The 25,816-nt window shown below is 31.6% G+C and overlaps 1 protein-coding gene across 1 annotated transcript in view; it reads left to right on the top strand.

Annotated features, from left to right (window-relative positions):
* The window catches only part of LOC127738175 (DNA polymerase alpha subunit B-like), a 39,092-nt gene that overhangs the window by 526 nt on the left and 12,750 nt on the right, over positions 1 to 25,816 (top strand). The window contains exons 2-14 of the mRNA XM_052249325.1: positions 9,170 to 9,294; positions 9,897 to 9,991; positions 10,495 to 10,555; positions 12,283 to 12,401; positions 13,942 to 14,132; positions 14,927 to 15,015; positions 19,008 to 19,163; positions 21,108 to 21,170; positions 21,420 to 21,465; positions 23,483 to 23,607; positions 24,179 to 24,217; positions 24,709 to 24,782; positions 25,221 to 25,320. Coding sequence (XP_052105285.1) covers positions 9,170 to 9,294; positions 9,897 to 9,991; positions 10,495 to 10,555; positions 12,283 to 12,401; positions 13,942 to 14,132; positions 14,927 to 15,015; positions 19,008 to 19,163; positions 21,108 to 21,170; positions 21,420 to 21,465; positions 23,483 to 23,607; positions 24,179 to 24,217; positions 24,709 to 24,782; positions 25,221 to 25,320 — 1,283 coding nt within the window. The remainder of the gene's footprint in view (positions 1 to 9,169; positions 9,295 to 9,896; positions 9,992 to 10,494; positions 10,556 to 12,282; positions 12,402 to 13,941; positions 14,133 to 14,926; positions 15,016 to 19,007; positions 19,164 to 21,107; positions 21,171 to 21,419; positions 21,466 to 23,482; positions 23,608 to 24,178; positions 24,218 to 24,708; positions 24,783 to 25,220; positions 25,321 to 25,816) is intronic.

Below are 25,816 nucleotides of genomic sequence, written 5' to 3'. Positions count from 1 at the left end.
TTAAAACTTCTCAGCATTTTTATAAATATTAATATATATAGGCAAGTGAACAGTTTTTCTCAGTTAATAAATATTCTTAAAATGGAAGAGAGTTATATACATTTGGGAAGACATTTCAAAGTTATCATGAATTGGAACAATTTGTTCAGAACTATCAGTCGATTAATTTTATACAATTGTATGAAAGAAACTCTGAGTCAATTGCAGCTGCAGAGAAAAGAAGAACTGGAAACACAAAAATTAAAGAGGAATTAAAGTTTAACAGATTAAAATTTGGATCAACGAAAGAAGAGAATCATGCGAATGGATATATATCAAATGTCAAAAAAACCTACACGATCAGGACTCTTTGGCCTGCGATTGTTGTTTAGACTGGCAACATTTGAAATGTGCAGGGATGAAATATATGTGCCAAAAAAATCATATTGGATATGTAAAATTTGTTCCAAATCTTAATTAGTTACATCAGAGACATGTAATACAATTGTATTATATGTCTCTGGTTACATGAATCTTTTATAATTGGCTTAATTTGACATTATTACTTGCTTCTTTAATTTTTATATTGACACCCAAGCTTTATAAATTTAGTCGTTTAAGACATTTTAAAATTTCAGTTTCTGTTTTACATTTTATTAAAAGATTATTTCTAAATCTCATATGGGTATTTTTCAAAATCAGTAAAAAAAATTTCTTTAAATTTGCATTTACATTTTACTGGGACTATTATACTTAGTATAGTTTCATTTTCCATCAGTGTGCATTTAATTTTCAATGTTTATTATGTATCATTATCTATATATATATAAATAAATACAATTTGAAAATATTATTTTTCATACTCTTCACTCGTTCTACACGAAATCCCCATATTATCGATAATTTCCGTATATATATTTCACGTTTCATTCCCGATCAGATGACATTTTATTATAAAACCGGATGTGGGTTCGCGTAGCCTATGAATGGCAATTTGACTATTCGTACCCGCATGCGGGTACGCGCAGACACTTCTAATTTTTAACCACCCTCTTTCCCTTCCTTTCTAACAAATAAGGCTTAATATTTGTGTTGCACTGTTATGCATGTATATATTTATGGAAAGAGCATCTTCCATAGATTTGATTTCTAATAGTTATAATGGTGAAATATAATCTCTTTTTGGTGTAACCATGGCAACAATCTGCATTTATTTGATACAAAATATTGTAAAGAGGGGGTGAAAATGTCTCAAAAGTCTCCAAAATTTGGTCCAAAGGAGAATTTCAATCTGTTAGAGTGATACCTTTCCTGAAACCATAGACATTTATCTATCAAGAGGTCCAAAAAAAATCATATGCTTTTCTGCTCGTTTTTCCATAAAATTTAATTGAAAAGATGGAGGGTCAAATCTTTACTGAAAAACACTACAATAATTTCTGGACCTATGGGCGGTACGGATGTGAAAATACCGACTGTCAAACAGAAAAATGGCCTATAAAACATGCTAAAAACAATCTAGATGTTAATATAAACCAGACTACACGAAATTCGTTGGACCATCGGACAAATCCTGTGAATAATGGATCGGTCTGGTAAAATTTTGTTGAATTCCGGTCCGAATGTCCGGTGTTGTTTATCGTCCAGTTTTGTTTTTTTTATTATCGTATTTCCAGTAGAATACCACTTCCTTTGTATTTTCAAATTTATATATGAAAGGATAACATGATTGGATTATTAAAATTTACGGAAGGAGCCGTATCTGGTAAAGCTGCAAAAAAGAAAATAATGGACGATGAAAGGAAAGAAAAAAGCAAATTATATGAGGCACAACTTTCATCAAAATATACACTCTTGTCACATGATTTTGTTTTTGTGCATTTTGGAGAGGAGTAGGGCACAACAAGTCATAAGTTTGTTATATTTTGTTGGATAATATACAATTAGATGTAAAAAAAATTGGTCTGGTAAAATTTCATTCGGTCTGGTAAAGCTAGGTTGTTTACCAGACCGAATTTTCAGGATTGGACTAAATAGCGATAAGGTGTATTGTCTACCCAACGTCATAATTACAATTAGGCCAAAATTAATAAATTGTGTGTTTCCTTATTTCACCTCCAAAAAAAATAGGTAGGGTAGGTACTAAGGAAAACATTTTATTTCATGAAAAAATTTTTTTTTCTATTGTTGACAGTAGAAAAAATGGTTCCAAATTAAATTGTTGAGTTGCCACCTGATATTCCTCATCCTACATATTAGCATATAGTTTCCCATGTGAGATTAAATATCTAAAATCAAGAAAAGGACAATTATAATATTTAGAATAATACTTAAATCTACAGCATTTTTAATTTTCTGTTTTAGTTCTGTGTCAGAAGTATGAAAATAAACTTTAATTACAAATTTTATGCATTTCATGGGTCAAAATAGGGAATATGATTTGCCGATGAATTATCTTAAACCAAAAATGGCAGTGAAAATTCATGGTATGTTATCATGTAGGGCCTAGTTGAACCTAACAATGTAAATGACACACAGGGTACGTGTAGGAGCAGATAATTACTCCTTGAAAACATTGTGAACCGATGCTAAGCAGAGGTTGATTATGATGTTTCGAGGGGCAATACTCTGCCCTTACACCCTCTTTTTTTAACATATAAAGATGTGTTTTTATGTAAGACAGAATGTGATCTTGAAGAGTGGTCTGATTCTGACAATATCAAAATTTGAGGTTTTGAGAAGAGTGAGAATGTGAATTCTTTGTCTTAACTCATTCGACCCCAAGAGATTTCTGGAAAATCGGGCATTTTCGAAAATTTGCAAACTTATGCAAATTAGTACACTCTTGATGCTGTAACTGATGCTGATCTATTAAACTATGTATTGAGATTTTGGGGCAGATGGCATGGATCGGGGGTGGGGTGGGAGGTGGTATATTTTCTGGTGGGTTTGAACCCACCCCTACTGAAAAATGGTAATTTTCAGTCTATTTTTCGATTTTAATACGACCTTGAGAGGTGAACATTGACTAAACTGTTTCTTTGTCATTCAAGTAATACCTTACAGTTACAGTGTATCCAAACTGACTGGAAGTAAATGTGACTTGAAATCTTGCTAGGGAATTATTATTGGCTAGCCAAGTATGCCTAAATGTCCGTTTTTACCGATTTCTGACAAAACAATGACCTAGATTTTACAGACCACATTTCTTTTGGCCATATAATACCTCCTTGTGTTCCTGTACCATCTATACATGTATTTATGATAATAGTTGATACCTACAGCCCATACCACTAACGTAGTGGCCATAAAAAGACTCCCATTCCCACCTGATTTTGACTACTTTTCACGTTTTTCTGATTTTGAAAACTAAAAAGGCCATTAAAGTTGCCATATTTTCATAATCACACATCTAGGAAGAGTTTATGGACCATGAATTGCATGGTTGAAGTCCCTGCTGTAAATACAGTTGAGCTGGGGCAGTTCTAAAAAAGTATGGAGGGTCATACAGGCCATCAAAGAATGGTGGTCGCCATCACGACTACAGGCGGGATTGGGGGCGAAGGGTTTTTTTTTTGTTTCTTGTATACAATGTTATGGGACCAACCAGAGAAAAATATAAAAAGAATAAAAGTTGACATATTGCCTGTGCAGATTCATTTATAAATGAACATGAATCATACACCATGTCTGCCTACTAAGGAAAGCTTCAGTTTATTTTCTTTCTTGTTACACATTGTCTGTCCCTTGCCATCATTGATAGCGTCCTAAGCATGATTCGGTACAACATTCGCAAGAGTGTTTTTTACAACAATATCTGGGTTGATTTTAGTTGTAAATTGAACACATTACACACTAAAACTGTTTGTCAATTCACGGACAGATACTGTCTGTCCAACCTGGAATGATTCTGACTTTTGGTCCAAAGAGGTTGAGCAAAGTGCGTCAGCTCCGTATTTTTTTCGTCTATAGCTATAGGATCATCATAATATTCTTTTAAAAGGTTCTGACATCATATCATAATTATCTGGAATCTATGTCACATTTCGCATATTTGACAGCTGATACGGCACGGTTGTCGACAATCCTAGCTGCGGAATCTTAACTCTTATAGTGTTTTTTATGTTTTCTGATTTTTGCGGATGGTTCGCAAATTGTTAAAAAATATCAGAAGGTTCCGCAGCTACGCTTGTTTATTTAAAATCTTTGTTCTTGATACGCTTTACTGATGTGTATATAAGTCGAAACTATCAAATGCTTTGTAGATCAATAGTGTTCTAAACGGATAACCGGAACTGGAATGTTTAGGGTAGGCGTCGGAAACGGAGGTAGGGTCGGGAAACCGGAAACACACAATTAATTTATTTTGGCCTTATAATGACAACCAACAATCAATTAATCAATCACATTTCGTGAAGCCTATCCTCGTATTATGGGTTTTCGTGTTATTTAGAATGCATAATGACGTCACAACTTACATTGAAAAAGCATGCATATTACGAATTCATATGATCTGACAATACTATTTCTCATGACATTGTACATGTAACTATGGAATGATTAAAATCTGAAAATTTTATGATTGCACAGAATTAATGATGTTATCAAAATCTGGGACATATTATAATGATGGGACCTGACACTAAACACACATATCGATTAGATTGTCAGGTCATTTTATTATAAACCTTATCGCTATTTAGTCAAATCTAGGAAAAACAGTTACTTAGACAACTTCCTGTTGAGATCATACTGAACCCAACAAAGGTCATCAGCAATGAGCTGAGGGAGGAAAAGGTTTGATAGTTATAAGAAGAAATCTTTAAAAGACAAATTAAAGTCATTGAAAATTCTTTATTTGATGTGTTTACGATGGTTTAAACATGTCTATATGAACAGTTTTATGCACAGTACATTGTTTGAACAAGGTCCCAGATAGCTTCAACTGATTTGAAAAGTTGTGTTATTTTAGAACTTATCTGCATAGGAATAAATAGCGATAAGGTGTATAACCGATATGATACTGAAACAGAGATATGTCAAATTACGTGTACATACTCGCTATTATTGACGATAATATACGGCCCTACATCAATCCAAAACAGTTTTAAAATAATAATTAGAAATTTTCTGGTATTTTATAACCATAATGTAAAAATATTTAATTCCAAAATGATACAATCTACATACAGTAATAAATTTATGTAAAGTTGTTTTAAAAGAGAAAACAGCAATTGCGATTATAACTTTCTTTCCTCTTTGTTTCTATTTTCTTATATGAAACAATATGAAAACCAACTTTCACATAAAAAGTACTCAAATGTGTGGTGTTTTTTTAAGAACAAATTATTTGAGAAAACAGTGTGCATGCTTTAAATCTTCTGAAATGAATAATTTCATTAAATATTATTTGTGTTGATGATCACAAATTGTTTTCTTGGTAGGAAATTAAAATTATAATTAATATATATTTGATTACCAATCAAAGGTTCCTGCTTTTTATTTGGTTTTTGTCGAGCCTGCTACTTTTGTCACAGAAAGCTCGACTTAGGGATAGTGATCCGGTGGCGGCGTTAACTAACTACTTAGAAAATTTATATTTTAGTTGTTTGAAGACCTGGATGCTTCATATTTTGTATATAGATGCCTTATGTTACAAAGTTCCCGTCTGTCACATGTCCATGGTCTTTGACCTGATTTTCATGGTTCAGTGACTACTTGAAAAAAAAGTTAAGATTTTTTGTAATATTAATTTCTCTCTTATAATGAGTAATAGGATAACTATATTTGGTATGTGCGTACCTTGCAAGGTCCTCATGCCCGTCAGACAGTTTTCACTTGACCTCAACCTCATTTCATTGATCAGTGAGCAAGGTTAAGTTTTGGTGGTCAAGTCCATATCTCAGATACTAGAAGCAATATGTCTAGCATATTAGGTGTATGGAAGGACTGTAAGGTGTACATGTCCAACTGGCAGGTGTCATCTGACCTTGACCTCATTTTCATGGTTCAGTGGTTATAGTTAAGTTTTTGTGTTTTGGTCTGTTTTTCTTATACTGTATGCAATAGGTCTACTATATTTGGTGTATGGAATGATTGTAAGGTGTACGTGTCTAGCTGGCAGGTGTCTTCTGACCTTGACCTCATTTTCATGGTTCAGTGGTCAATGTTAAATTTTTGAGTTTTGGTCTTTTTTTCTAATACTATATGCAATAGGTCAACTATATTTGGTGTATGGAAATATTTTATGATGTAAATGTCAGTCTAGCCGGTTTTATTTGACCTTGACCTCATTTTCACGGTTAATAGCTCAATGTTAAGTTTTTGTGTTTTGGTATGTTTTTCTATTACTATAAGCAATAGGTCAACTATATTTGTTGTATGGAAGGATTGCAAGCTGTACATGTCTGTCTGGCATGGTTCATCTGACCTTGACCTCATTTTCATGGTTCATTAGTCAATGTTTAGTTTTCTTGGTTAAGTCTGTATATTAGAAACTATAAGCAATAGGTCAACTATATTTAGTGTATTGAATGATTGTAAGGTGTACATGTATTTCTTGTTTGGTTTATATGACCTTGACCTCATTTTCTTGGATCATGTTAAGTTTATGTGATAGTTGTAGTAAAGCTTTATATTTAGAACTATCAACATAATATCAATGATTAGTAAAGAAGGCGAGACTTTCAGCGGAATCGTTACTATTTTCCCGGAAAAGTAGACTTTTAGACGGTAGTAAATGGTGAATGTACTACTGTGGACTTTGTACGACGTATTGGCTACAAATATTCTGCCAGAACTGATTTAAGAACTCATGTCAAGATATATCTGATTAGTACTGACTTTTAAACATACAGGCAGGATTTAAATGTGCCATCTATGAAAATATCAGTCATTTCATTACATAGACATTCCAAGTTGGTGAAACATGAAAATATAACGATTCCCGAATCAACATCTTCACTTAAGTGAAACTTTCAGTTTTGTTAGTGTTCAAATCTAATTGTCTTAAAGTCTTGTGGACATCAAGTCTACTTTTAGGTAATTTTGGAAACTGCTTTCACCTTTCTCTGTATAAGGACATAGCAACATTTTTCAAGTCTTGATGACTTAATAGATTTTCTTCCATTTTCTGAAGCTCACCTCTAATCACTTTTGACGGTCGTTGGCAAATGTCACCAGAGTTTTGTCGAACATGGACTCGAAGCTGACGTGTTTCTGCCTTGTGTTCATCTTTCTCGTGGTTGTGGGCATTCTTGGTTTTCACAACAGCAAGACATTCAGCGTCAGTTGTTATAGATTCTGTGCATGCTTTTTGGGAACTACATCTGTAAAAAGAGAAAACAAAAAAAAAGATATCAAATCTGATTTTTACTTCAATTTACAATGAAAATAGGGGGAGGGGGGCAAGAGTTTCTGTTAACTGTTTTGGATACATTTTTGAGTGTTGTTAACTATTTGCAAGCCCCCTTTGCCTACTTCTGTAATGAGAAAAAATCTTGTGGTTATCTCTCGATTTCTTTTTGTATAATATATAATGAATTGTCCTCATGCCATAACTTAAGTCAAATATTTACATTATTTTACTCAGAGAAATGTTAACATTTGTGCAAGGGAGGACTATTTTACATGTAAAAATCATCTGTAATGCAAGTTAGTCCATAATTTAGGTTACAACTATCAGTTAACCATTGTATATTTGAATACAGAAATGTATTTGTTTACAATGAAGTATGAACCCCCATTTTAACGGGAGGAAAAAGATTAGTGATAATATTTTGTTGTTGCAAAAAATGCTTTTTTAATGCCTGTTTCTAGAAAAAATCAATCCTTTGAAATAAAATCAGGGAAAAGGGGGGGGGGGGGGGATAATGTTCCCAAGAGCTATGGGACTCCCTATCATGCCTAGGATTCTTCTAACCACTGACTCAGAAATTTTCTGGCTGCTTGGTCACCAATCAGTGTAATCAAGAAGTAAATCTATTATTATGGCAAATACCTACCTTTTTTTTTTAAGTCCCTCAATTTAGATAATAAATACATTTCTACTGAAATCAGAAAGGTTGCCAAGTTGGAACGAGCTCTCAAAATAAATATCTTAATTTCATTGTATGCATGAAACATTTATGCCACCAGCATTAAGCAAAATATAAATCCAAATAAGTATTTTTAATTTTTCAAAGTGTATTTCCCTGATATTAGGGATGATTTTATGGTTTTAAACATGTTGAGTTGATTTTAAAGTTTCAAATCAAGTTTCGTTGTCATTGATAATTATGATATTTTTGTTCATTACTGAAAAGCTTAGATCCACAAATATTCACTCTGTGGTTAAAGTTTTTGAAATTTTAATAACTTTCTTTAACTATCCTTGATTTCTACCAAACTTGGACAGAAGCTTGTTTATGATCATAACATAGTATCCAGAAGTAAATTTTGTAAAAATAAAATTCCTGTTTTTCCATATTTTACTTGTAAATGGACTTAGTTTTTCTGCCGGGAAACATTACATTCATTCTGGTTAAAGTTTTTAAAATTTTAATAACTTTCTTAAACTATCCTGGATTTGTACCAAACTTGGACAGAAGCTTGTTTATGATCATAAGATAGTATCCAGAAGTAAATTTGTTCAAATATTTTTTATTTTTTCCGTATTTTACTTATAAATGGACTTAGTTTTTCCGCCAGGAAACAATACATTCACTCTGTGGTTAAAGTTTTTAAAATTTTAATAAATTTCTTAAACTATCCTGGATTTGTACCAAACTTGGACAGATGCTTGTTTATGATCATAAGCTAGTATCTAGAAGGAAATTTTGTAAAAATTTTGTACCTGTTTATCCGTATATTACTTATAAATGGACTTAGTTTTTCTTCCAGTTAACATTTAATACAGTCTGCAGTTAAAGTTTTTAAAACATTTATTAGATTCATAAACTAACCCTGGATTTATACCAAACTTTGACAGAAGCTTCTTACAATCAAAAGATAGTATCTAAAGGAATATTTTTATTGATTTTTTTCCTCATTTTTGTTGAGCCTGTGATTAACAGCAAAAGTAGGCGAGACACTGGGTTCCGCGTAACCCTTACAAATTTTCTTATAAAACTTCTTGAAAAATATTTAACATAGCACTTTATGTTTGAATTTATATACATTTTAAATGAAATAGTTTTCTATCTTATTTCAGTACAAGAACTTTGTGTACAGTACAATTTTGGTGCAGAAAAGATAGTTACAGAATGGGTAGCATTTGCCAGCACACACAAAGGTGTACAGATGACATTAGATGCTCTGGACCAATTAGACAGAGAAGTGAGAATTCATTTTGTACATTAAAATAATATAAATTATTCAAAACATTGAAAATGTAAATCACTTTGCATAAAAGTCAGATATTTCATTCATTGTTTATATGTGATATCCCCTTATCTGTTCTAGGTTTATTTTCTGGAAATTCCAATAGAGTTCACCACTGACAATTTTTTTTTCAAATTTCTGAAAGGGAAAGAAACAATACAAAAAATGATCATAAATTTGTATTTAAATTTCATACATCAGAACTTAAAAAAAAATCTTTAAGAAGATTGTCCCAAGGTTCTTCTACAGCATACATGTACATCTGTTCTAGATAGTTCACTCTTTTATCAACCTCGGTCATGTGTCAGGCCTTGGATGGTTATCTCCGAAACTTATATGAGGACATTATAGATATAAGTTGGAATATATCTTTTGGATCAAGTCTCTCTTAACTAGTACTTACCATACTTTTTTGGGGGATTAAAAGTTTATTGGAAAAATTTGATCAATGGTTTAAAGAGTAAATTTCTTTTTAATCCAAAAATGTAGACATTAGAACATATTTATTGCAATAAGAATATTTAAATGTGTATATTGAACTCTTTTGTTTTTTTCAGAGACTTACCAAGAAAGGATCAAAGACACCCAAGACTCCAGCTAGAACAAATACAATTAAACAAGAATACTATGATATTAACACTATACAAGGAGGGTATCCTTATCATTAATGACATTATACACTATAAAACAGCTTTAACTTTGGTCAAGACATTTAGGGCATATTTAACAGCTGTCTGCTGACTTTGAAAATTGAAAGAATACTTAGTTGGATGAGATTGCAAGTATCAATTTTCTTAAATATATATTAAGAAGTGAGAAAAGTAGAAAAAGAGCAGTAGTAAAACATGAAATCCTGAAACCAAGATGTGCACATGATCTTATTGTTCACTGTCACTGTGTACTATTTGAAAAAAATACAAAAAGTGACTGGGGAGGAAATCCATAATCAACACGAAAACAAAAAAGAAAAGACATATTTACACTTTGGTGAATTCAGCTGAATTTGCACCAAATGGAAAATTTGTAATTTGTTTACATGTACCCACAAAATCCAAGTAAATTCGTATCCTACAAATAATGATAAACTATAGTTTTTTTAAATGTATATGTGTAAACTGATATTGTATTGTGCACATGACCTTGACAAAAGATCAGTATGGACGAAAATGAAGCAGAGAACCTTTACAATGCGTATTCTACAACTCCATCATCAAAGGTAATTGAAATACATAAATATGTTTGATATTGAATTATTATTAATAATGGTTAAAATGAAACCTAAAATAACATTTGATATCTTACTAATTTAATAAATCCAAATTTTATTGTATATTTAACTTTAAAAAAGTAGCTATTAATGGAGATGTTCTAAGTTATATGTTCCTTAAAAGACGGAATAATTTAAGGTTAAATTTTTGTTTTTGTATAAGTTTGTGTATTTTCTGTTAACAGGTAATACAGCATTAGAAAAACAGTTATACATATCATTAAAATGACATATTACATAAATCATGACTGTTACAATTGAACATGCTGAAAAATTATAAGAAATCTTCCGTCATGAGACAATATTCACTCGTGAAAAAAAAAATTGGTGATGCTTTTGCTCAATGTATCTACATGTTCTACAATTAGTACAGAAAATAAAACCACCTTCATGTATAGAGTTGTGCAATAAGTATTCATCAATTACAGTGTTTTGTTATTTGATTTATATTAAACTATATATTATTCAAAAAGAGGTCTGACATTTTGGAAAGATTTTAATCAATTTGATATCAAAAGAAGCAGAATTGTCATAGGTTTATTTTGTAATACAGTCGACCTCGTTGTGTCGAAGTCGAAGGGACCGGACCAAAGTATTCGACTCATCTGAGGTTCGACTCATCCGAGGTCAAGTGAGTCGTCAGAAAAATTTTGAATGCATGAAATACGGTATGAGATTTGTGTAAACTAGATACAATGAACAGTGTGCCTTTTTTCGATATGACACTTTATGATTGTGTATTCAATCTCCATTTTTGGTCCTTCGTAATAATTAAACACAAAAGTACAGATACAAATTATGCACAAATAAAATCGATAATCTACACAAATATTTACAAAGGTCAGTCACTATAAATTATGAAATCACTCGCGGTACAAAATCAGTTCTGAATGGTCACTGATGAGGTCGTCTGCTTTACATTAAATTTTCATGAATATATTATAATTGTCCTAATCCTTTTTTTTATTGTAATTAATGAGTTTTAAATCTAAAGATTCATTTAATCTCGGCTTGGGTCATTTAAATTCGTTTCGTTTTTATCTCGGGTGAAAAATGTTCAACACACTAACATTCCGCTTGAACGATCAACAAAGGTGTTAATTATCGGTCACCATAAACATGTCATTTTAACTGTTATACAAACAAATATGTTTACTCAGCTTTAATCTCTTTTGAAAATGATTAGGTTACATAAAAAATACATCCGATATGAATTTTTATCATTAGGTCTGCATCTTTCGAAAATTATTCCTTTTGAACTTCGAGACATCTGGGTCAATTTACATTAAGTTTACTTCGACGGGACTATAAATTTACTCGACTTAACCGAGTATTCGAATTAACCGAGTTCGACTCATCAGAGGTAATTATGCATTGATCAAATGGGAATTTTACCAGGACCAAGAAATTACTTCGACTCATCCGGATTTTCGACACAACCGAGTTCGACACAACGAGGTTCGACTGTATTTGTGTTGTGTTCTCTTTTTCTGATGATATAAACACACAAATATGACTTTTTGTTACCTGATTTTTGAAATTGCAGATCATGATTTGATTTTAAACAAAGTGGTTAACAAGTATTTTTTTTAAAATATTTTTCCTGATGACAAAACATTTCACTTTGTTTCTGTTATATATTTTGATTGAAAATGTTGATTTTATATTTTTTGCAGAAAGGCACTAACCAACAAAAACGACAGTTAACTCCAGACAATCCTCCTCTGAAAAGATTTACAAATAATGTCAGAAGTCCCATGGTTCCATTTTCTCCTGCCAGTTTTTCTCCAGCTGGGTAATTTATGTTAAACATGTACAAAAACTCATACCAGAGGTCTTTTTTCTGGAATTATATAATTTAAGATTCAGAATGATAAAGGCTACAGGTGTACATATTGTTTAATGCTGAACACAACATTATTCTTTAAATAGGAATTACCGTAGAAAGGCTTGTATAGTCCGCGGTTTTATTCTCCAAAATTGGACCTTCCAGACGGGGTGCGGACTATAGAGTACAATAAGCAAGAAATAAGAGAAAAATTTCAATTTCGCGGGCGAGGTGGTTAGTTTACGTTCCGCCATCTTTGTTATTTATATTGTAGAGGGCGCTCTTATCATTTTTCAAACTAATAATATTAACTCATCCATATTAATAAGTTATTTCTATTCAATATCAAATTAATACTGATAAATATAAAACTAAACCTTTCATTACAAATTTCTCGTTTCTTTTCAATGCATTGGTTGAAATAAACTGGTATCTGCTTGATTGAAACGATACAAACATAGTGAAAAAGACAACCGTAAACCAGCTTAGAATTTGTAAACTACAAAATGTAATCGGTTATTGTTCGTTCCATTTTGGTGTTTCATACTGACTAATATGGTTTGTATTAGCTTAAGACCCTTCAAACATTAATGTGATAGATGTATTAAAGACTGTTTTACAAAAGGATGGAACTGTTTTACTTTCAAAGTCGTATTATAGTGATATCTGTTATGTACGGATTTCGACTCTCCGGTTAATTTCTTCTTTTACACATGCTTTTTAAACTTCCTGTTTAAACATACACAAGTTTCTAAATTGTTTTTTAAGTGAATTAAACTTATTTTAACAATCATGAAGCGTTTTAGAATCATTTACAAGCAGTTTCAGCTTCTGTTCGATGATGGAAAACAGGTTTTTCCAAGAAAATACCGCAAACGACCGCACAGGATTTGAAATTACCGGAGTTTCATTAGACCTTTTCTAACAGTTACAAAAAGTTCTTTTACCTAAAATTTCGTGGGGAGAAGGGGGTGCGGACTATGTACCAGTGCTAACTATAAAAGCCTTTCTACGGTAATGCAAGGTATCATGTATTTAGTTAAAAGCATGTACTTAAAGTTGATTTCAATATTTATAGAAAACCAGTAAGATAACAGGACAAAAGGTAGAAAGATGTAGAAATTCCCAATTCTCTAATCAATAACTGGACAAAAGGATCAACACCAGGACAACTAAGTAAACATATACACAAATGACAGAACAGAGTTTTAGAAATGTTTATTTTAAATTAAGTTGTGTACTTGTCTCTCTCTCTCTATTTTAGTGTGACACCATCAAGGAAAATTTGGTTCTGGGACTAATGCTGGGGAGGTGGTTGCCCATTTCAGTATAACTCATTTTGCAGGTGTGTTTGACTCCAATCTTATTTGACTAGGATTGTCAGTTTTTCTGCCGAAGGTCATGGCTCTCTCTGGGAACCAATAGAAACTCACTGCCACAATACAGCCAATAGTGCTGAAAGTGGCGTAAAACACCAACAATCAATCAATCTTTGTGTCTATTTTAGTGTGACCCCATCAATGAAGTTTAGTTCTAGGACCAATGCTGGGCATGTGGTTGCCCATTTCGGTGTTACTGACAACACAAAATGGCAAGGTCATGGACAACAAACCAGTTCTATACAGTTGTATGACGAGGAATACAAGTTGACTACAAGTTTCAAGTACATGTTCCAGAAATTGGTAGAAAAAGCTCATGGTATGGAATATTGTTTAATGATTTGTAGAAATTTACTGTTCAGTTTTAGGAAATGATAAGAAAAAAATAGATCATTGAAATTGAAACGATTCTATCATGTCGATGTTAAAGTATTTTTAAAGTCATTACAGATGCTTATCTTAATGTCTTTCCTACAGTTAAGATTCCTCATTCTCAAAAGTGAAAGCCACATATCTGAATGTAAAAACAAATGATGAAGTGATGTTTTCAGAAAATATATTTGTACTCCTGGTTGGTTCGGAGAATTGTTAATACTGGTCAAGTACCCAATACCATCAAATAGACAGATTTTGTCTATAAAATTCTTCAACAGGAAATGTTTGGAAAATATTTTCAAACCAATAATATGTTGTTAGTATACTGATTTAGATTAAGCTCCATAGACAAGTGACTGATTTATTTTCATGTACATCAAATCTGTCATTATGTGAAAAAAAAATAATGTATATCATTTCATGTTGTTTTCAAAAATGAAAAGAGAGAAAAAAATGTTTTTTAGGTTTTGACTGTCAAGATTGAATAATAGAATACCGACTTTTTATGAAAAACAAAAAAAATTGTTTCCTAAATTATAAGCAGAGATACCATATTTATGTTTCATGCTTGCTAATTTACAAAATGGCAAGCAACAATAATAGATCTTGACTAGTAGACATATAATTTGAAAACTTACTATCTTTTTCATTGACAGAATTAGTATCTTCATCAATGGTCAATACTGTTAGAAAAGCAATTGACAGGAGAATTATTTTACTATAAAAATTATTTTTCAGTTTTGAATGATACTGTAGATTACATGGCAGAGAAACTGCAAAGTCATTACAAAATTGAAGAGCTGTCACATGTGGCTGTGCCAATGCAGGTATGAATATTTGTATGAATGTTATTTTCTAGAGGATTCTATGTGCTATCTTCATTATGTACTGTGATAAGAATTTATTTGTTATATAAATAAATAAGTATTTGATATTTTGTTGGTGATTGAATTATATAGGTAGCAGTTCTCGACTTACAATTCACTTATCACCACTACACTACAAGTACATGTGTATGGTTGAATCTCTAGTCACTTTATACAATAATGACCAGGATGAAACAATGTACAGGTTTTTGTCTCGCCTTGAAGTAAAAAAGCAAGACATAGGTATGCTGTTTACGGCGTCTGCGTCAACAACAATGTATTAGTTTATGATTAGGTCTAGTTTATGGTGAACCACTAGTGGTAGGTCAATAATATTTGGTATTTAGTTGTATTAGCATTAGCAAATCTCATTTCCATGGAGATTATTTGGCCCTGCCCCTTCAGTCATGGTCTATTGACTTTGAAACTTTTGCATAGTTTACATGTATTGGCATGATTATTTTGTGATTAGATCATTATAAGATGAACTGCTAATGTAAATTCAATGATATTTAGTATGCAAATTTATTGGCATTTGCAAGTCTAACTCTTGTTTCCATGGAGATTATATAACCCACCCCCTCATCATGTTTCGTTGACTTTGAAACTTTTACATAGTTTACAAGTTAATGTTTGTGTTTAGGTTTGTTTAAAGGGAACGACTTAGGGCTGTCCCAGAATTAAATGTATGGGGGGGTCGGAAGGCACTTTTTTTTTGCACCTACCATTCATTAATTTTAATTACTTCTACCCCCACCATGCACAAAATAAAAGTGGAAAATATAACCACCATGCATAAAATTAAATAAAAAAATGTTTAATTCTTAAATGTTGCAATTACTGCGAGTTTTATTTAATCTGATGGATTATATACAAAGGTAAAACTTACTACTGATATCTAATAAAGTTTCCTGCATGCAGGGTAAGATATGCTAACCAACAGGAGCAAAATATATCTCTATCAGTTTTTCACGGGCGTCCTGCTTGCATAAACTGTAGTCTATCTGTTTTTTTTTTGTTTAAATGTTTGCAATGTTTGGTCTCTCCGTCATAAAACTTTTTCTGTGTTGGTAAAGAGTTCTTGTTCAGAGCATACATGTAAATTGATAAATTCTAGTTTGATTGGTTCATTTTTATTTTTGAGTAATCATATTGTGAGTTTTTATGGCCATAAAGCAAGCAGTCCTGATTTTAGATTCAGCCATGCTGGATATATATGATCACTCTGGATTTTGGAGACAGTGCAAAATTCTAAGTTGAAGACATGTCATGGAAATAATTAGTGTTTCAATGACTTGCAGAAACTTTATACACCATTTCAATCATCAACTGCCAACTTTTGATATGTTATTTGTCCTTAAATTAAGAAAAAGTTGGGCAAACAACTTCTTTATTTTAGATATACACTTGCATATAGTTCCTTTGTAAATCAAAATTTATATTAAATTGCCATTTATTAATTAATGTGGAAAATGTGATTTATCAAATTTAAGCAGTTGATAAGAATAATGAAAGTGTTTTATCATTATCTTATGTTCCTGTAAGCCATTGAATTCAATTTGGTTCAAGATGTGTATTGATATCAGAGTTGATTCCCACACTTTTTTGAAATGCTATTATTCCCATTCTTGAATTAGGCAAATGCGATTATTGATACAATACCAGTATGATGGACAGTTGCCACGATTTTCAAACAATTACACTCAAAGGTGTAAGTATTAATTGGATTAAACTCCAAATACAGTCTTAATTGACTGCAGTTATATTAATATATCATGACAGTTGATAATCATACTGGTATTGAGGTCAAGAATTTGTGTATTCAATTTATTACACATCTAACTGCACACAAAATCTTGACCTCAATAGTTGTAAAATCAGTGTCATCTGACATGAGTAAGTAATTAAGGTCTATTTAAGTTACAATTATCAGTAATTTGGTTGAAGCAATAAACACAATTGCATAACTCTTACCTGAGCAATCTAAAATCTAAAAAAAAAGATGTAAACAAAAAAATTTGACAGTTTCTTCAATTGAAATACCAAAATAATTTGCATCAATATTGCAAAATTCTCCATCTTTTAATAATTTGGCAATAGAATAGAAATTTTACAGTGAGATTATGGAAATGAAGGTAACAAAACAATTATTGAAAGTATGGTCAGAAAAAATGTCAGACTAGCTACAAAATTGGCTGAATCACAACATCCATGATGCTTTGATTTAAATCTGTAACTACTCCAGCATAGAAATGAAGCATGGAAACATAGAATGGCAGTATTATAATTGTCTTTCTTTTCTCCTCTAAAATTTAGGAGGGAGGGAGCAGGATGGAAAAAGTAAAGTCAATTTGGTCTGGCCAACAAACAAAAAAAGTATGAGAAAGGTTATATTATTTGGGTTCACCTATTATACTACTGGGAAAATGATTTAATTTTGGTCCTGGGTATCCCATGATAAAAAAAATTTAAATGGGCAGTGTGTTCCCTAGATTTTTTTTAAAAATTCAACCCACCCTCTTTAAAAAAAAAATTGACAGGGGTTCTCCTAGTGAAAGTGCTTTCAAATTCTTCACCATTCTACTTAGGCCTTCCAAGAGAGGGGAAAGGAAGAAAACAGGCAAAGAGATTGGGGGTGAAGCTCTCCTTATCCTTAAAGAACTTTATCTCTCTGCAAAAGATAGGTAATTTTAAAAACCATGTAAAAAAAAATAATAAAAGAATACATACCTGGAAGTTAATTTTGATATTTAAATTATTTCTGATAGCCCAGACCTTTTTTGTTGATTAACCGTTACATCTCATCCCCCCTATTTTACAAGTCATTTTTACCCAAGAAAATATTCATCAGAACACTTGTTCAAACCTATGAACAATTTTCTTTTTGCCTATGGCTACATCTTTATGGTTTTCTAGGGCAGGTTCACTTGATAACCATTTTTAAAATCCTCGAAATTCCACTTGGCAACATCAGGGGACTAAGGAAGGGGGAGGGCAATGTCCATGCTGGCAGAAGTGGGCCATGGGAGATAACTCGAAGACGATTACACTTCCAGTAGACAGAAAATCTCCGAAATGATCAAGTCTTGCATGCAAACATCGCGACAACAGCTTCTAATTTTATTTATTTTTAGTAACACCATCATAAAACATTATTTCAAATGTTTAAATTAATATTAATGAAGGAGAAACCCCACCATGTACAAAATTGAATTCAATTTATGACCCACCATGGATAATTTCAAAATGATTTTGCACCCACCAGGCATGCAAATTTAATAGCACTGCCGTCCGACCCTCCCATACATTTAATTCTGGAACAGCCCTTATGATAAGTCAATGGTATTTGGTATGCAGTTGTATTAGCATTTGCATCTATCATTTCCTTGGAGATTGTTTAGCCATGTACCTTCATATAATATATTTGCATAACTTACATGTTAAAGTATTGCTATTTTGATTTCATCATTTGCATTATCAAAATTACAAAAAGGCGAGACAAATCTCTGTGTTAACAGTTTATTACTAATATCCATAATTTATCTAATTCATTCTGTTTTACTACTCAATTAAAACAGCTTTCCATGACACTGTGCAGATAAATGGGAAATAAAGGTACGACAAAAATGTCTAAACCCAGTACAATTTTCATGAAATTCTGTAAATTTAAAAGGATCTGTAGCAAATCATTACCCAATAAGCAGCAAAAGTAACTCAATATGCAGCAAAAGTAACTGAATAAGCAACAAACGTAACTCAATATGCAGCATAAGTAACTCAATAAGCAACAAAAGTAACTCAATATGCAGCATAAGTAACTCAAATGCAGTTGCAGCAAATAAAGGTTTGGACAACTGTGCTATTATTTAATAAAGGATGTTTATAATAACTATATGACTATGCCACTCCGGTGTTAAGTTCACAATTTTGAACATATAAATGTATATTTGTAGGAACCAGTAACTGTAGCAGGTAGAATATGCTGTGATGCTAATGGTAAGATGAATGCCAAATCTGTGCTTTTAGAAGGTTCTAGAGATACTTCAATGGGAAAGTGTATACCATTAGATCTGGCAGAACTCAAACAATTTTCTTTATTTCCTGGACAGGTAAGTTAACAACCAAAAAAATTCCATTGGATAAAAAATGGTTTAATTGTATTGCTTATGTCTGAAAATTCTGTACATAATTCCTTTATTAAAACTGTCTAGTAATTCTTTCAGGTATCCAAGATGCAAATTTTTATAATGAGATGTCATAATTTAGTTGCTCAAGTTCAAAATCAAATATCTGGTACTTTTTCAAAACTGTGCATTAGCACATTTTGTTATGTTGTTGCTTTGTTTGAAACTTTATCAATTTGGTTTTTGGCTTGAAATATTGTAATTTTGAATGCACATTAACATCTCAGTAGGAATCAAATTGTCAAGATTCAGTTATGATTTACAACACTATGTAAAATACATTTTGTCTTTCAATCAAATAGCATTTGCCTATTGATTGAATGTTTTTCAAAAATCTTGTATAGCAAAATCTATTGCTGTAATTTTTTTTATACATCTTACAATAGTATCTGTAACTAGAAATTGAATTTCAAGAATTTTGTCTGATAGTGTCTGTTGGTAGGAAAATTCTGCGTAACATTAACAACTTTTAATATAGACTCTACACAAAATTATATTTTAATACTTTTCTGAAATCTACTCTCTAATATATAAGTGACTTTCCAACAGTGTGGTTGTATGAGAATGTATTGTTTGTCTTTGTTGTATGTATGACTTTCCAACAGTGTGGTTGTATGAGATTGTATTGTTTGTCTTTGTTGTATGTATGACTTTCCAACAGTGTGGTTGTATGAGAATGTATTGTTTGTCTTTGTTGTATGTATGACTTTCCAACAGTGTGGTTGTATGATAATGTAATGTTTGTCTTTGTTGTATGTATGACTTTCCAACAATGTGGTTGTATGGGAATGTATTGTTTGTCTTTGTTGTATGTATGACTTTCCAACAGTATGGTTGTATGAGAATGTATTGTTTGTCTTTGTTGTATGTATGACTTTCCAACAGTGTGGTTGTATGGGAATGTATTGTTTGTCTTTGTTGTATGTATGACTTTCCAACAGTGTGGTTGTATGAGAATGTATTGTTTGTCTTTGTTGTATGTATGACTTTCCAACTGTGTGGTTGTATGAGATTGTATTGTTTGTCTTTGTTGTATGTATGACTTTCCAACAGTGTGGTTGTATGAGAATGTATTGTTTGTCTTTGTTGTATGTATGACTTTCCAACAGTGTTGTTGTATGAGAATGTATTGTTTGTCTTTGTTGTATGTATGACTTTCCAACAGTGTGGTTGTATGAGAATGTATTGTTTGTCTTTGTTGTATGTATGACTTTCCAATAGTGTGGTTGTATGAGAATGTATTGTTTGTCTTTGTTGTATGTATGACTTTCCAACAGTGTGGTTGTATGAGAATGTATTGTTTGTCTTTGTTGTATGTATGACTTTCCAACTGTGTGGTTGTATGAGATTGTATTGTTTGTCTTTGTTGTATGTATGACTTTCCAACAGTGTGGTTGTATGAGAATGTATTGTTTGTCTTTGTTGTATGTATGACTTTCCAACAGTGTTGTATGAGAATGTATTGTTTGTCTTTGTTGTATGTATGACTTTCCAACAGTGTGGTTGTATGAGAATGTATTGTTTGTCTTTGTTGTATGTTTGACTTTCCAACAGTGTGGTTGTATGGGAATGTATTGTTTGTCTTTGTTGTATGTATGACTTTCCAACAGTGTGGTTGTATGGGAATGTATTGTTTGTCTTTGTTGTATGTATGACTTTCCAACAGTGTGGTTGTATGAGAATGTATTGTTTGTCTTTGTTGTATGTATGACTTTCCAACAGTGTGGTTGTATGGGAATGTATTGTTTGTCTTTGTTGTATGTATGTTTGATATGTTATTCTATTTGTTGAAAAATGTATAAATGGAAAAAAAAAACCAAAAACAACTTTAATACACAAATTTCTCAATATATATATTGATGTTTACAGTTGGTGGCCATGGATGGTATCAATAATACAGGGCAGAAGTTGGTAGTCAATAAATTATATGAGGTAAATATTAATTCAATTTTTTTTTAGATGATTATATATTGCAGTATGAATTTGTCAACTAATTTTAAACATAATAAGGTTTGTCCACAAGTAATTAAATCTTTGCTATATAAATAGTTGCCAAGTTTTTAAATCTTCATAGCCATATTGAAACTGAAGAAATTGAATACTTTATAAATTTGATTTGATTTCAGTCACTAATTACTAAAATGATGAATATTAAGAACAACATATTTATTTTCTGTTTAGGGTGTTGCACAAAGTCTTCCAGAAATCAAAGTCAAAACTGAACCAGGTAAGTTATATTCAGAGGAACAACTGGAAGTGATTGTTTAGTGGTGCAGATTCAGTTTCAGGAGAGATAATTGTTGACATGACAATGAATGTCCAATTGCCTGTTGTTCCTGGTTTTGTTTATGATGATGTTGTATTAAAATTATATCAGAACTTCAAACTCTTAATTATAATAATAGTGCAAAGTCACCAATGAATAGGGGTTACAAAATAATAATGATAATTGCTGGTTATTTTTGCTCTGCATTTAGAATTTTGCGGGGGGGGATTGTATAACCTCTCTAAACATTGAGAAGTGATTTTCTGCAAAAAAGAACAATTTGGGAAACTCACTTTCAGATACAATTTATTTACTTTACTCTGAAATATGCATGGTAACACATACTGTGTATGTGTTCATGAATATAACAATGAGAACTTGTAAAATTGCTCAATTAAGGTCCACAATTTAAATTATTTTGGTAATTGAATCAGAAAATTCAATTAAATTTTTAAGTTAAACATTACAACTGACATTTAATTTTGCACATTATCATCACTTTTAAATACAACCAATTTGGCCATTTTATTGCTAAAATACCAGTTTAACTAAAAACTTGGGAGTTTTCACTGACATGTAAAGATAAAATCTCTTCAATCAGTTCTGTGCTTATGACTCTGCGAGAGATTCTGAAGTTTTGCATATCAGTTGATTAAATTAAAAGGAGAAAATCAGTTTTTTATGCTCCACCTAGGGGCATTATGTTTTTTGGTCTGTGCGTCCGTTTGTCCTTCCGTCTGTCCTGCTTCAGGTTAAAGTTTTTGATGAAGTTGAAGTCCCAACAACTTGAAACTTAGTACACATGTTCCCTATGATATGATCTTTCTAATTTTAATGCCAAATTAGAGTTTTGACCCCAATTTCACGGTCCACTGAACATAGAAAATGATAGTGCAATTTGAGCATCCGTGTACTATGGACACATTCTTGTTCTAAAAAATTTCTTCATTACTTCTTGAATAATTTCATTATATTATGCAATTTTTCATTCAAGAAGCAGGTTAACCATTTTAGACTAAGTTTGTTACTAAGTATAAAAAGGAGAAATATCAAACAGTGGTGTGACAAAATAACTATTACCTTGGCTTACAATTACTCTAGTTAATCTGTACTTCAGGGTTAGGGAAGGTTTTAGGATTAGGGCTAGTTCGTATATCCCTTTATGAGTTTGGTCCCCCATAGTAAATTAACATAACCTTTTGTCCACTGTAATGGTTTTCTTTGTACTTTGAGTTTACATGTGTTTCATACTTAATTTTCTCAAAAGGCTAGTTGAATAAACAATATTGTTGATATTTCTTCCCTAAAATGAAATAATAAGTAAGGCATCATTGATTGATCTAGATCAATGTTGATCCAGTGATCCCAATTCCTGAAAATCTGATCTATCGGACAATATTAGGGGGAAAATGAAGGACCTGTGTAATTTGTCTGAACTGGTCATTATGATAAGGCTATTAGGAAAAAATATTTATAGTTATCATTTGTTTTTTTGCTTATAACATTTTAATTTTGAACAAATCAGTTCTTTTGATCTTTAATTTTTGTGAATTAATATTAAAGATATTCAGGCTTGATAATATTCTTGTCAGATTCAAGAGAATGTAACACTTATAAAGTTTAGAATTAGTAAATCATAATAATTAGAAACATTTAGCCTCTGGAATATTATTTGTAGATACTTTCATGTCAATCCAAGAAAGGAACTTAAAGGACTGAGGTTTATTTTTGATGCCCTTGCCGAAGGGGAGGGGGCATTAACGTTACCCTTGTCCGTCTATGTCTGTACATATGTACATCCCAAAATTAGTTTCAGTTCCTTTATTTTAGTTTGCCTCAACCAAATGTTATGAAACATATAAGGTTTATCAATGACTAAAGTCACTATGCAATTACTTAAAATCGTGTAGCTGTTTTGTTATATATAATCTAGAAAGATATCCTAGGAACATGCACCTGATTATTTTCTCTTTTTCAGGATCAGAGAAACTCAGTGTACTGATTGCAGCAGGTCCATTCTCCACATCAGACAATTTATCATATGAACCATTAAATGATCTTACCAAGAACATAACTAGAGATAAACCAGATGTCTGTATTCTGGTAAGAACTTATTTCTCAATGTCAAACCTAGGGGCCTCAGTGGCCAAGTGGATTGTTTTCCTACCGAAGGTGGGTGGTTCTCTCTGGGCACTCTGGCTTCCTCCACCAATAAAAACTGACCGCCACGAAATAGCACAATAGTGTTGAAAGTGGCTTTAAACATCAATCAATCAATCAATATCAAACACATTTTGAGCCATTATCTTACTGAAAACATGTCAAGATATTAACTAGTTTCCTTGGATTTTATATTAGAACTTTTCAAAGCTTTAAACCAATAAATGCTCTCACCAAGTTTTTAAAAAGAGATATAAACACACTAATTTTTAGTCATGTTAGGTTTGATATATTATTAATTGTGCATGAGCCTTTTGATCAATAACAATTGACTTAATTAAAATTGTTCTCAACTTTTGTGCTTCCAACTAGAAAATGCTTGAGTGTATAAATTAGAAGATATGTTTATATATAAATAAGGAGGTTCTGTATGATTGCCAATGGATACTAAAGAATGTAAATTACTGTGACCATTATAAAATGTTATATTTGATATTGATTTAATTAATTTCAGCTGGGTCCATTTGTTGACATGAAGAATGAAGTTATAGAAGTAAGTCATGTTCCTTACAAGTAACATTTCACAGAAATCAGGGTCGTAAAGTACTTTTTACCTGTGTAATTCAACTGTTTTTATATATTTATTCTGACATCAATTTCCATATGCACAAAACTGGAATATAATGCACTCTTAGCACAGCTGCTTATTTTGTAATACTGAAAGCAATTTAACTTACTTCCATCTTTGTGTATTCAGGGCCTCAATTTATTCATAAAGCTTACAAAATACACTTGAAAACTTGCACCATACTTTGTACAGTTCTTTAGTAATTTGTTACTTTTACATGTATGTGTTGTTGGTCTTTTTTGCCAGTTTCAGTAAATTGATATCAACCTAATTGCCTTTGAGAAATAGGTTTTGAACACCAAAATTAAATCTGTGAGGATAACATATCAAATCTTGATAATTATGAACACTTAATAAAAATTTATATTTTATTTATTTAAATATTTTAATTTTTTGCATGATTCTATTATTTTCAGAAAGGAAATTGTAAAATGAGTTATGACACGATTTTTAATGAGCAGTTAAAATTCATTGGAACTATAACAAAAAGGTAACCTAATGGTTAAAATGTGTATCATTTAGTTACTAGACGAGTAAATGATAAAAAGGAAAATCAGAATATTGAAAATTCATAGAATTACAACTAAAAGAACTTAAATAAAACAAAGATTTAATGATCACTAATATAACGGCATATGTAAAGACAACTGAAGCATGAACAATATAAACACCCATTCAAACCAAAATGATAATGGTACTTTTAAAGGGCATTTATAATGTGCTATTCAGGCTGCATTCACTGAATTACACTCAACAAAATTAATTTGCATTAAGTAGAATATGTTGAAAGAGCAAAACACTTGCCAGATTTGCCTCTATTAGTGCAAAACATTCTCTAATTTTAAAATGATAAATATGGACTGTCTTTTGTATCAAGACTATAAAGTTTCTAATATTAACCTGCTATAAGGTATTGTATGCTTTGCAGTGTTGAATGCCAAGTGATTGTTGTGCCATCATACAGAGATGTACATCATGATTATGTGTATCCTCAACCTCCATTTGATGTCAAGATACCAGATTTTAAGGTAATGTAAATCTCCAGAGAAATGCATTCATCAGAGATTAAAAAAAAAAAAGAAAAGATGAATATATTTAGTTTCTATGTAACAAATAGGCAATTTTGACCTTTATTGTAATCATGACTGACAGTTGTTAAAATCAGCCCAAGTTATAAAGTAATTTTCTGGCTTTGTAGTTTCAAATATAGCTGATAAGTTAACATGCTTGTGTCAGAATGAAATGTATGATCAAATTTCATCTTTAATAGTTTTGACCATCTGGATCTCAAAACCTATTGCATGGCACAAGTATGAGAAGACACAAATATTTGCCACAAATAAAGTAAACATATGACTAAAAATGTGTGATAATTTGCACATCTACACATTTCAGGAGAAGATTAATTTGGCATTTACCAGCAAAGCATTTTAAGAATCGTCCATGATTTTTGTCGAGCCTGCGACTTTTGTCGCAGAAAGCTCGACATAGGGATAGTGATCCGGCGGCTACGGCGGCGGCGTT

The sequence above is a fragment of the Mytilus californianus genome, unplaced genomic scaffold (genome assembly GCF_021869535.1).
Source record: "Mytilus californianus isolate M0D057914Y unplaced genomic scaffold, xbMytCali1.0.p SCAF_4, whole genome shotgun sequence".
Classification (NCBI taxonomy): domain Eukaryota; kingdom Metazoa; phylum Mollusca; class Bivalvia; order Mytilida; family Mytilidae; genus Mytilus; species Mytilus californianus.
This window is presented reverse-complemented; position numbering and strand designations above follow the sequence as displayed.